This window comes from Crinia signifera, chromosome 7 (genome assembly GCF_055691185.1).
Source record: "Crinia signifera chromosome 7, ASM5569118v1, whole genome shotgun sequence".
In the NCBI taxonomy this organism is placed as follows: Eukaryota; Metazoa; Chordata; class Amphibia; order Anura; family Myobatrachidae; genus Crinia; species Crinia signifera.
This window is the reverse complement of record NC_139223.1, coordinates 28584471-28597739: the sequence shown is the minus strand read 5'-3', so window position 1 is coordinate 28597739 and position 13269 is coordinate 28584471. Positions and strand designations below refer to the sequence as shown.

Genomic DNA, 13269 nt, shown 5'->3' with positions numbered 1-13269 from the left:
CCTCATGTCACCTGTCTCCCTCACCCTCTAGATCACGGGTGTCAAACACAAGGCCCGCGGGACAAATCCGGCCCGCCAGACCTAGTCATGTGGCCCGCGCGAGGAGATAGCACGCAGGGGCAGTGTGTCTAGTGTGAGTGCTGCAGGCCGCGTCCACATCCGCCTTACCTGTTCCTCCACTGTCGGCGGCCATGTTCCTGTAGGCACATATGTATACGGCTACAGAAACATGGCCGCCGGCCTCCACGGCCCGGCCGCCTGTTCCCTCTGATGCCCGGCAGTGACAGACACTGGGTGGGGACGTCATGACGATGATGCCGCCCGCCCATGCGTCTGTAGAGAAGTAGGAGCAGGCAGGGAAGCTGGACCGGGAGTCGGGGACAGTGTGGCCGCAGCAAGCAGTGAAGAAAAGCTGGAAGCCGCAGCAGCTGCAGGACAGACGGAGAAACAGTAAGTGAGGATGAGGATCACACTCACAATAAAAAAAAAAAATATATATATATATATATATATATATATATCTGCTGTTTCCTGAGGTGTCCCCGTGTATAATAATAATAATGCCATGACACCACAGGCTGCTCCTCCTGTATAATCATTTATGTGTCATGGCATTACTTTTACTATATTATACAGGGGGAGCAGCCTGTGGTGTCATGGCATTCATTTTATATTATACAGGGGGAGAAGCCTGTGGTGTCATGGCATTATAATTATACAGGGGGACCTACAGATACAACCGGCCCTTTGAGGGTGACCAAACTGCTGATGCAGCCCCCGATGAATTTGAGTTTGACATCCCTGCTCTAGATTGTAAGCTCCTTGGAGCAGGGCCCTCTTCGACAGTCTTCTCTCGCACTTCAGTTACAGCTCTCTGGAACTCAGTTTTCATGAATTGTCTGGTGATAATGCAGCAGCCAATCAGCTCATAACTGTCGAGTTACTGGCTGGTTTGAAAAAGGACAGGTGTGAGCTGATTGGCTGGCGTGTTATCACCAGACAATTTATCACTACCCGGTATAAACACATCTGCCCCTAAGTTACGGTTATGTTTAGTTCTGTGTCCTCTGGATTGTTCTGACGTATGGCTTATATTTGGTGCTGCCAACCACTTGTGGCACCTTATAAAGCAGGGGTGGGGAACCTCAGGCCCTGGGGCCATATGCGGCCCCCGTAGCCGTTTGAGTGGCCCTCCCACCCACCAGGCGGCTTTGCCAGGAGTCAAGTAGAGGGGAATTCTCACGAGAGTTCGCTAGTTCTTGCAAGATTCCTTTTAATCAACAGCACCTGGAGACTGTCAGTCATATTCAGCGGCAGCCGCCGAAGCGTGGGACGGCTGCAACAGGACAATTTATAAGAGACATTTTTACATATGGCCCCCGAATGATTTTTTCCCCATACAAATGGCCCTTGGCACAAAAAAGGTTCCCCACCCCTGTTATAAAGAGTATATAATAATAATAATAATCTACCAGCAGTACCGTAGGACAGCTAGCCTGTAGCGGGAGATCGTATTCTTGTGTAGGCTGATCATACCAGCCCAATATGGTCGACCAATGGCCCGATTAGCAATGGAAGTTAATCAGGTAGGGGAGGTGGCAACCATTCACAGGAATATGGCATGGTGGAGAGAAGAGCCTAAAAGATTTTGCATGTACATAGGAGGATTAGATACTCATTTACTAAATGTAGTTGCTCAGACATAGAAAAGCAGAGGTACATTGATTAATCCCTTTGTGTACATACAGTAGAAATAATCAAGAGTTCAGCCGAATCCCAAGGCTGCGAGGGTACATTATATTAATATAATAAAGACAGCTGCCAGCAATGCTGAATGGCACTCTGCGTGTCGCCTGGGGCCTTAGGTAGCATACTGCGATCACATCACATAAGAACATCTGCAACATAAAAGCAACCTAGAACTTGGACAGGTCCCTAAACAAACATCCTGGACACTGCAAGCCGGTAGGATGGATGCATCACCCCAGTGATATCCTGTAAAATACACAGAGGATGCTGCCAGGAGGCCTGTTTAGCGGTGTAAGAGCAGCTGTGTGTAGGGGGGGAGCAGAGATCAAATACTCCTGTGACATGTATATGGAGGATAGAACGGTACTGTGTGTCCATCTATATATAGCAGCAGGGAAGGAGGCAATGGTTCTACACATTGGCAATATATAGAAACGATCATTTTGCAAAAAGAAAAATCCCGATCTGAGGGACAATGTATCTCAAGTGTTGGTTGTAATGAAATATGGACAAGGATTAAACTGCAAAATAACACCAGGAAAAATAAAATAACCCATGTTACATGAAGTGAAAAGATGGAAATGTTGGGTAAAGTTACCCAACATTTCTATATCCCACTTAAAACAGATCTCACTGGCTAGCGCCCTCCAGCAGTTTAAGAGAATACCCTGACTTCTAAGTTAACATACTGCTGTCATAGAGATGACTTATGTAGGCCGCCCCTTAGTAATAACTGGTCTGTATAAGCCATTCCCTAAGACCGCTGCACAATGTAAGGCACAATCCCCAGCTGTATAAAATAGAATCGAATCTAGCAGAATTAGAAGCTATGGGATAACCACAAACTGCATTTGGTAAAGCTGCGACCACATCACTGCAGCATGTCCCGTGCCTCAATAACTGGGTCTGTGTAACTGGGCCCTGCTGGTGGATGCTCGGCAAAGACCTCATATAGGAGAGAAGGCAGCTGCATAAACATGGGATGTCACACACACACACACACACACACACACAATAAATCCAGCGGTATGAAAGAAACCCATCTGCAAGACACATACATTGGAAGCCAGTCTGATCAGCTTGAAATAGAGACCTTGAGGGTTAATGGGTTAACATCTAATTTCCCAGTCTGTAATTAGAGAACACAAAAGCGCCTCGGAGTACTATTAAATTAAGGAACAGTACTCCATGTTCTGGCTGCCAGTACCTCTGCCAACCTAATTCTTGGTTTCTTCCCACCCCAAACAAATTTAGTGGGCAGAATATTGCACCAATAGACATCAAATTCGGAATATTGAAGTGACTATGTCTGGAGTGGATATAGGTAGACTGGAAGAGAACCCGTATAAACCTGCATCCTATGCACAAGTATAAACATTATATGGGCCAAGCTGATGCTGCTTTGTGGGTTGCGGCTGGATAGGCGGCATTAACATTCAGTGTAAGGGGGGAGTGTATGCCATCCGTTAGAGAAGATCACTGGTTTATCAGTCTTATAGAATCTGAAAATCAGTTCCAAAAACTGAAATATTCAGAAAACCGTGTTTTTTTCTGAAAATAGGGGGGGGGGGTCCCCGATGTCCAGTCCAAGAGGTGCATTGCGCCGGTGACATCACCAGCGCAATGCACCTCTGGGACCAGAGAAGCCGCTGATGAGGATACTGAAGGCCGCCATGGATGCCAGGGGACCATCAGGAGACCAGGTAAGTATGAAAAAAAAAAAAAATATTCCACAATCTGGAAAAACCGAGCATTTCGGATAAGGGATACTCAACCTGTAATAGGTTTGATGGCTGGACCAGATAATTGCCCAGTCTTAGGGGTTTATTTACCAAGACGGGAATTCTATTGAAGATGGGATGGGCAGTATTCAATTGTTTTTGACCAGCATTTAGCACGCTATCACTGGGGGTGGTGGTGGTGGTGGGGGGGGGGGGATGAAATGCGCCAATGCATGGCTAAACCAGACCACAAGGAGCGCAGTTGTGGAACTAATCTCCCCAGCATGTCCTACCATAGTTGTCACTAGGGAAGTCTAAACTCATGGCTGAGCATTCTGGGATGTGTAGTTTCACAGCAGCTGGGACACACTAACATCTTCACGAACGGGTGTATTCATTACGGACAAAAACATAGTGTGTCCCTAGTACTGGACTTCAGAAGCACTGGTTTAGAATAACCTCTCTATTTAAGAACCACATCCAAGAATGATCTCAGATTAAAGTGGGCTCAGTTATATCCTGAGTCATCCTGACAAAAATACATGCGTCTGCTAAAATATAGTCTGGTCACCAGAAACCACACGTCCACTAGCGGGAGCCACGTGTGTGGGTTCACCATTATGGGGCAGATTTATTAAGCTTGGAGAAGAGATAAACTGGAGATAAAGCAGAGAAAAGGTAAAAGGAGATAATGCAGCAGCCAAATCAACTCCCAACTGTCTTTTTCAAACACAGCTGATTGGCTGGTGCTTTATCTCCTTTTACCTTTTCTCTGCTTTATCTCCAGTTTATCTCTTCTCCAAGCTTAATAAACCTGCCCCTATATTACATGATGCAGCAGCTGGATGTGGAGGGAGAATAGTGTGCCTAGCACAGCGAGGCACCATGCACAAAGCATGGGTGAGTGCAGCAAGCCATGCGCAAGGACGCAGCACACGTTGACGGTTTCCATGTCGATATTTGGGACAAAAAAAAAACAACTCATGTCAACCTTTTGACTTCTGACCTATCCATTGCCGACCTAATGCTTGTGTTGACCTTCAAAACTATTTGATGTGTCAATCAAATGCATGTGGACCTAATATGGGTCGATCCAATGACCGACACTCGCATCTGCTTGAAGAGGCAATTCCATTAGAAGCAAACTTTATAATTACATAGCCTAACCCCACGCTGCCACAGAATTGTCATGGGTGGGATTGCATTCCAAAAATGGCCACCGCAGCAGAGGAGACAGCTGCTAGAGGTGCAGGAGTACATCTAGCATGACTTCTCACTGGCGGCGGCCATTTTTGGAGGGGCGCAATGTCTCTGTAATACTGTCAGAGACTCTGCGCCTCCGCGGCACTAATTATTTTAATGGTACTCTTTACCTAGAACGGCGCCCATCGCGACCATCGTATGCACTAAAAAACGGGTGCGATGCCCGCGATTTCCCATAGGAATCAATGTTAAAAGTCAGATTGGACGCGATTTTAGTGTTCAATGCCTCAATGCCCGCGATTTTTCCATAGGAAACAATGTTAAATGGGCCACAGAGCCCAAATAGTCACCCTAAAGTCTGAAATGGCCCCCACAATTGTTAACGCCACCCCACGATCAACGTCAACCCGAAGCGTGGCGAGCGCAGCGAGCCCGCGAGGGGCGGCGGTACGTCGGCGGCGTGGAGTTGAGAATAGAATAGGTAAACGCGTCCCTTACAGGTATCCGCGTCCGCTCGCCACGCTTCGGGCTCGGTGGCTCGCCACACTATTCTATTCTCAACTCCACGCCGACGTGGATAGTGGGGGTATGAAAAGGTCGGAGGACGCAGGCTCGCTGCGCTCGCCACGCTTCGGCGTGGAGTTGAGAATAGAATAGTGTGTCGAGCGCAGCGAGCCACCGAGCCCGAAGCGTGGCGAGCCCCGCGAGGGGACGCGGATACCTTCACAGGTAAACGCGTCCCTTACAGGTATCCGCGTCCGCTCGCCACGCTTCGGGCTCGGTGGCTCGCCACACTATTCTATTCTCAACTCCACGCCGACGTGGATAGTGGGGGTATGAAAAGGTCGGAGGACGCAGGCTCGCTGCGCTCGCCACGCTTCGGGTTCACGTTGATCGTGGGGTGGCGTTAAAAATTGTGGGGGCCATTTAAGACTTCAGGGGGACTATTAGGGCTCTGTGGCCCATTTAACATTGTTTCCTATGTAAAAATCGCGGCCATTGAGGCATTTAACACTAAAATCGCGTCCAATCTGACTTTTAACATTGATCCCTATGGGAAAATCGCGGGCATCGCGTCGCACCCGTTTTTTTATGTGCATACGATGACCGCGATTTTTTACCCCCGATGCCCGCGATGCCAATCGCGGGCGCCGTTCTAGGTAAAGAGTACCATTTTAATCACTACTACTAAAAAAAAAAAAAGACTAAAAGGGAAAAAAAAAACAATGCTATAATTACATGTAAAACCTCAGCAGTTGCTTAGAATTATCCTGGTTTGATTTATAATCAAATAATGCCCCAAAACTGAATTAAATAAACAGCTAAATGTATGTAACAGAAATAAAAAGTGCAAAAAGCAACAATGTTGCAAGAGTATCGGTTATATTACAATGGGGACAGATGTGTTAAGCCTGGTGAAGTGATAAAGCAGCCGGTGATAACACAGCAGCCAATCAGCTCCTATCTGTCAAGTTACAGGCTGGGTTTGAAAAATGACAACTTTATCACTTCTCCAGGGTTCATAAATCTGGCCCATTGTTCCAAGCAGCAGTAAGTAACTCCACAGCTGGGGAAACCGAATCCTATATTACATGGGCAGACAAGGAGACCATTTAAGGCACGCATGGCCAAGGATAAACCCGCCATCGGGGCAGCACACCCCCAGCAAGACACTTACTGTCTGGCATCCCTCACATCCCATTCCAGCTTTATCCTACTGCTTGCACCCAAAGCCGATTGGATTGAGAGACTTTATAGTAATGAAGAAGCCGTGGGCCTCAATGATGCCCCATGTTGAACAGCTTCCTAAAATTCTCCTCCATACTCTATATTCAGTCATTATGTTGCCATTCTATGCGTACTGCAGTGCGCCCTAGTTTTCACACTATGCTCATGCGTGGATGATGCATACTACTACATACTGGGCTAATCACCTCTTTACTTTACATGAAGGCCTCAGCAGGTTTGCAGTTCCAGCCAAGCTTCCAGTGACATCATCCATCCCGCAGCTAGAACGCTAATGATCTGTCCTAAGTGTGCAGCGCATTCCCTACGGTGGTCACTGAATAGGTTTATATTTGTGACTCAAATGTTTTGCTTCCTGGATGCTCCTGGTTGCCATGGAGACAGAGGGACCTCCCAGCTTGTCACACCCACTTCTTACACACAATGCGTTAGTGTCTCATTGTTCAGACATGAAACTCCCTTATAAATCAATATATTTCTATAGATTCTATAGACTTGGTTATCCACCAATGCATCGAAACACCCCAGGCACCCACCTGTTCCTTTGCCTGTTCCTTTGCCTTGACCTTCCTCATGTATTCCTCCACAGCATTGACTGCTTGCTGGAAGCGTTTCCCCTTGGTGGCCTTTAACATTTCTTCCTTGTGAGCATGGTATGGCTTCAGCTGCTCCACCTTGATCCAGGCGCTGCCAGGGGGGACACGCTGTAAGTTAGGCTGGTACAGGAGTTTTTGTCCTGGAGGAGGAGAGCTCTCCACAACATCGACTAAAACAAACTTGATCTTTACAATTAATTATTTACAGAAAATATTTATTCTACTGTAGGAAGCATCGGTCATACTTGCAATTAGACATTCGTAAGCTGCCATTTTAAACAGATACTCTAGCTCCACGTCCGCTATATCCTAAACGCATACAGAAGTACAAACCACAAGATATCGTATGTCACGTAGCAGAGAAAATCGAGTAAAATAAAACATGTGCCATATAGTTTAGGAACTAGGATACACAATGTAAAACAACAACTTTGGATTATTAAAATCGGGCTGCAAGACCACTCTCCCATGTGCAGTACTTCCCTGTGAGCCTGGAGTTGTTGTGTTTTTAGGAAAGTACTTACTGGTCCTCACTCCCAAAAAATTTCACAAACAAGGATTTTTTGCCAGTCGGCTTCTTTAGATCTTTGGGCGGGTTTGACAATCTGCAGATTAAAAAAAAAAAGTTGTAAGGTCATTTTTAGTAGGACACAGGATTTGTAATGGTCACCAGTAGGTTTACAAGCCGACTACAGATAGCAGTAAGGAGGACACAGGATTTGTAATGGTCACCAGTAGGTTTACAAGCCGACTACAGATAGCAGTAAGGAGGACACAGGATTTGTAATGGTCACCAGTAGGTTTACAAGCCAACTAAAGATAGCAGTAAGGAGGACACAGGGATTTGTAATGGTCACCAGTAGGTTTACAAGCCGAATACAGATAGCAGTAAGGAGGACACAGGATTTGTACTGGTCACCAGTAGGTTTACAAGATGAACACAGATAGCAGTAAGGAGGACACAGGATTTGTACTGGTCACCAGTAGGTTTACAAGATGAACACAGATAGCAGTAAGGAGGACACAGGATTTGTACTGGTCACCAGTAGGTTTACAAGATGAATACAGATAGCAATAAGGAGGACACAGGATTTGTACTTGTCACCAGTAGATTTACAAGATGAATACAGATAGCAATAAGGAGGACACAGGATTTGTACTGGTCACCAGTAGGTTTACAAGATGAACACAGATAGCAGTAAGGAGGACACAGGATTTGTACTTGTCACCAGTAGATTTACAAGATGAATACAGATAGCAGTAAGGAGGACACAGGATTTGTACTGGTCACCAGTAGGTTTACAAGATGAATACAGATAGCAATAAGGAGGACACAGGATTTGTACTTGTCACCAGTAGATTTACAAGATGAATACAGATAGCAATAAGGAGGACACAGGATTTGTACTGGTCACCAGTAGGTTTACAAGATGAACACAGATAGCAGTAAGGAGGACACAGGATTTGTAATGGTCATCTGTAGGTTTACAAGCCGAATACAGATAGCAGTAAGGAGGACACAGGATTTGTACTGGTCACCAGTAGGTTTACAAGATGAATACAGATAGCAATAAGGAGGACACAGGATTTGTACTGGTCACCAGTAGGTTTACAAGATGAATACAGATAGCAATAAGGAGGACACAGGATTTGTACTGGTCCCCAGTAGGTTTACAAGATGAATACAGATAGCAATAAGGAGGACACAGGATTTGTACTGGTCCCCAGTAGGTTTACAAGATGAACACAGATAGCAGTAAGGAGGACACAGGATTTGTACTGGTCACCAGAAGGTTTACAAGATGAATACAGATAGCAATAAGGAGGACACAGGATTTGTACTTGTCACCAGTAGGTTTACAAGATGAATACAGATAGCAATAAGGAGGACACAGGATTTGTACTGGTCACCAGTAGGTTTACAAGATGAACACAGATAGCAATAAGGAGGACACAGGATTTGTACTGGTCACCAGTAGATTTACAAGATGAATACAGATAGCAATAAGGAGGACACAGGATTTGTACTGGTCACCAGTAGGTTTACAAGATGAATACAGATAGCAATAAGGAGGACACAGGATTTGTACTGGTCACCAGTAGGTTTACAAGATGAATACAGATAGCAATAAGGAGGACACAGGATTTGTACTGGTCACCAGTAGGTTTACAAGATGAATACAGATAGCAATAAGGAGGACACAGGATTAGTAATGGTCACAAAGTGTAGAACAGAAATACATAAAATATGTCTGCTACACCTTATGGTTCATTCAATTTACCTCCCAATGCATACAGGGGCAAGTGTATGCGTGTGTTGGGGATTGGGGATTGGGGGGGGGGGGGGGGGGGGGGGGGGATCCGGGTAAATCTGAACCTGCACATCTCTAATAATTATTCATTTCCTCAAGTAAACAAGTCAGTTTACAAAAAGAAAAAACACGGAACTGAATCGTTCCTAATATTTTCTCCCTTCTAAATACTTTTGTTCGGTCAGTTATCTAGAGGGAGTGCGCTTATAGAAATGAAACGGGGAGGACCATGTAAGTCAGCGAGATCTCTCCAGCAATAAACCACAATGACACTGCCTGGAAAGCACCAGGAACTCACTACTACTGCTCACTTGTTCTGGCATGTGCCCCAATCTGCCCGCTGACACCGCACTTGGCTAACTTATGGTTATGTTTGCATATTTACAATGACAACTTTCATCTACTCACCTTCCCAGGCCATGGGGGATATCGTCCCAGCTTTCCCCTACAACACAAAACAGACAAGGAACACATAAGATACAATAACTGAATTCCGTGAAGAGTCCCCATATTACAGAACATACCCCCCTAATCCCACTGCATCTCTAAACACTATCTGTTCTGGACATAGAGGATTACTACAGCAAAACTGGATATATAATAACTCATCTCATACACCCTGGTCATACAGCGGCTACACGAGACTGTACAGTACTACAGACCCATAATCATAGCACTTAAAAAGGCAGGCATGGCCAAACTGTGTTCCTCCAGCTGTTGTGAAACTACACATCCCAGCATTCCTTGCCATAGTTTTAGCATTCCCTAATAGCAAAACAGTGCCAAGGCATGGTGGGACTTGTACTTTCAGCTGGAGGGCCATAGTTTGACCATGCCTGAGTCTGAAGGCATTTACATAGCGATAAAGACTGAGTCCAATACTGACAGATTTAGGCGAATATCATATACAGATGAGATACCCCAGTAGCCTGGCTGATATCCTTCACCATAGGCACAAGTTGACTATTTCTGCAATGGAAGGACAGACCAGGAATTGCCCTGATTGTCAGCAGTAACCCCAACACTGAAAGAAACCTGCAAAAGCTTTCACAGCCCAGGAAGGTTCCACGGTACTGAGCCACGAAGATTTGCAGCGACACACAGATATTAGTGACAGCTCATATAATGTATTACCAGATAATTACAATAACATGGGACTAGCTCAGCAACTGCACAATGATACTAGGTAAGATGTCCATACAAACACATGTCATCATCTATCCCCCTAAGAGGTGATTCAGAGACCAGGAATATCCACAGGATGGCCTACATTATTTTATGTAATTACTAAAAACTTTTTTTTTTTTATAAAAATATCGGCCTCATTTCACCAGCAGTATGTGGCCTCATAATTTCCAAGTCAGACCCCAAACCACTGCACACAACGAGCGGATCCCTGCTGTCTGCGCTTACACACAGCTTGTAGCCATTCTACTCATCTCTGGTGACAACCCACCACTTCCTGCTGCTGACAGAACTTCACTTAGCAAAGCAGAAAAGTGCAAAAGCCAAGTCTCATCAACTGAATGATAAACCGTGTCATATATAAATAGCACATACATAACATGGCCATCATTACAGATCCCTAAAATCAGCACTCACTACTACAGAAAACTGATGACTGGAAATACATCGTACATTAGATATTAAGATGGCCACAGCCCATCGTGTAATGTGCACTCAGTTCATGTTCCGGGGGGTCTCCTGGGCAGAAAACTTTGTAGGTCATTCCAGAGGTTTTCAGTGGACAAAGGTCTGGGCTTTTCCCAGGGGCAGATGACAGCTTCCACACATTACCTACAAAAGGTAGATTCTGCCCTCAGGAAACAGAGCAGTCATAATGTGTTGGCCGCTAAGTGAATCTGCCCCCCGAGATTTTGGTTCCCTTCAAAGTTCCGTGAATGGCTTGGAGTAGCGTTCTGGATCGTTACCATTTCAGACTGTTAGATTCGGATCATCTTCAGCTTTCACGCCAAAATACCTCATCACGGTCATTGCTGGCAGGTACATACTGTAGCTTGAAGTTTGGCTTTACAGCACTACATACAATCCCAATAAGAGTGTGTGGACTTAACACTTGTGTAAACATAACCGGGTCAGAGTTGCGGGATTTCAACCAAGTATTGACATTTTTAAAGCAGCAATCACTTACAAGGCCAAGCCCACCTGGTTCTGCCTTGAAAATGATTGCCACTTAAAAACCATGCACCACAGAACAACAATTGGCATGTTGTATTGACTACGGTAATAATTGGGAATGTTGACATTATAGATTTTAGAGCTAAAACTTTAGAGAAGGATCTTGTCGACATGCAACTGCTGAACCACCTAGCAACACATGCAGGGGATGAAGACATTTGCACTGGGCTGGATTGCAGGGTTAGTGTATGACACAGAAACTAGCAGTGAGATCTTAAAGTGCCCATGGTCTCACTTTCTAGCGCAGGTACTGTGATAACTGTTAGCTATGGCAGCGTGTTGCCAGACAAAGCCTAGCAAAAGTCATGTAGAAGAACAAATCATGATACTCTTTTTGCACAGAACACACTTGGAATCTAATGTACTGATGTTTATTTACATCTTTGCATTAGTTGTAGTTCCGCCAAAACGCTCCTTCACCGAACTTTGTCAATGCCATGTTACAACCCAGTTCTGCCTCCAGTGGAGCACGTGGAGGTGCAATTTAAATGCACACGACCCTGCATAGCCTGTGCTTGCATGCCCCGGTCCCAGACCATGTGCAGATCAAAAACACGCTAGATACGCCATCACAGCCCTTAAGTCTACTTCCAATTGCATGGAAAAAAAAGTTGAAGTGTAACGTAAAAAATAATCGCTTACCTTGTGCTAGATTACAAAACACCTCAGGTTTACCTGCGGCGCACACGCACACAGGCAACTGTATACAACAGATCTAGTCAGGTGTTCTTACCACTGGTCAATACAAAACTTTCAAATGTCCGGACAGCACAAACACAGAAAGCTTCCTCCACCATGTTAGGCCATCATTGTAATCGCCCCTGCTGCCACTTCATAACCAATTATGGCCCGTTCCAGGTGCCTAACACCATCTCCCTATTACGGATGCCACAAAATGACAAAACACAACACACTCCTGCTTGATCAGTTGAACTAGCCTAGCATAATAAGCAACCATCACCACTAAAGTCCCAGATGCAGGAGCCCAGCTATAGCCGCCCCCCCCCCCCCCCCCCTCACATGATTTCTGCAATTCAGGACCTCTCTATGGTTCCCCTCCCCACATGATCCCCAACACAGGACCCCTCTATAGCCACCAGATGATCTCCAATACCAGACACCCCCCCCCCCCCCTATAACCTCCTCACCAATACAGGGCCCCTCAATAAACCCCTCACATGATCCCCAATACAGGGCCCCTCTGTAATCCCATATACAGGACCCTGCTAAAGCCCCCTCACATGTTCCCCAATGCAGGACCCATCTAAGCTCCCTCACGTGATCCCCAATGCAGGACCCAACTATAGCTACCTCACAGGAGCCATCTTCAGCCCCCTCCCGTGATCCCCAATGCAGAAGCCCTATATAGCTCCCTAACGTGATTCCGATCCCATCCACAGTCCCCATCACATGGTCCCAACGCTGATCCCATACAGCCCGCCCCATCAGACGAGTCTCTGCAGGGTGCGCGTCGTGCACAGGGCGCCCCCGCCCCTCTCCCTGCTGAGCCAGGGATCAGTGTTGGTCACGGTCACCCCCAGGGATAAAACTTACCACACCAGATCTCCCTGTCGCAGACTCACTGTCGCCATCTTACCGACGCAGGCGGAGCGGGAGGAGGAGGAGGAGGAGGTGGGAGGAAGGAGGATGGACGCGCGAAGGATGCTGGGAACAGGAACCCGCTCCAACCCCCCTTTCCCTGACGCGCAGTGCGCGCTACCTGCGCCATACTCACGTGATAGA

General features: G+C 46.2%; 2 protein-coding genes across 2 annotated transcripts in view; both read right to left on the bottom strand.

Annotated features, from left to right (window-relative positions):
• LOC146020408 (cytokine-like nuclear factor N-PAC) overlaps positions 1-12323 on the bottom strand; it is a 36165-nt gene extending 23842 nt beyond the window's left edge. Inside the window, exons 1-4 of the mRNA XM_083153514.1 lie at positions 12260-12323; positions 9736-9772; positions 7540-7620; positions 6956-7106 (exon numbers count right to left, since the gene is read on the bottom strand). Of these exons, the coding sequence (XP_083009640.1) occupies positions 6956-7106; positions 7540-7620; positions 9736-9772; positions 12260-12323 (333 nt within the window). The remainder of the gene's footprint in view (positions 1-6955; positions 7107-7539; positions 7621-9735; positions 9773-12259) is intronic.
• ROGDI (rogdi atypical leucine zipper) overlaps positions 1-13269 on the bottom strand; it is a 72124-nt gene that overhangs the window by 57315 nt on the left and 1540 nt on the right. The window lies entirely within an intron of this gene.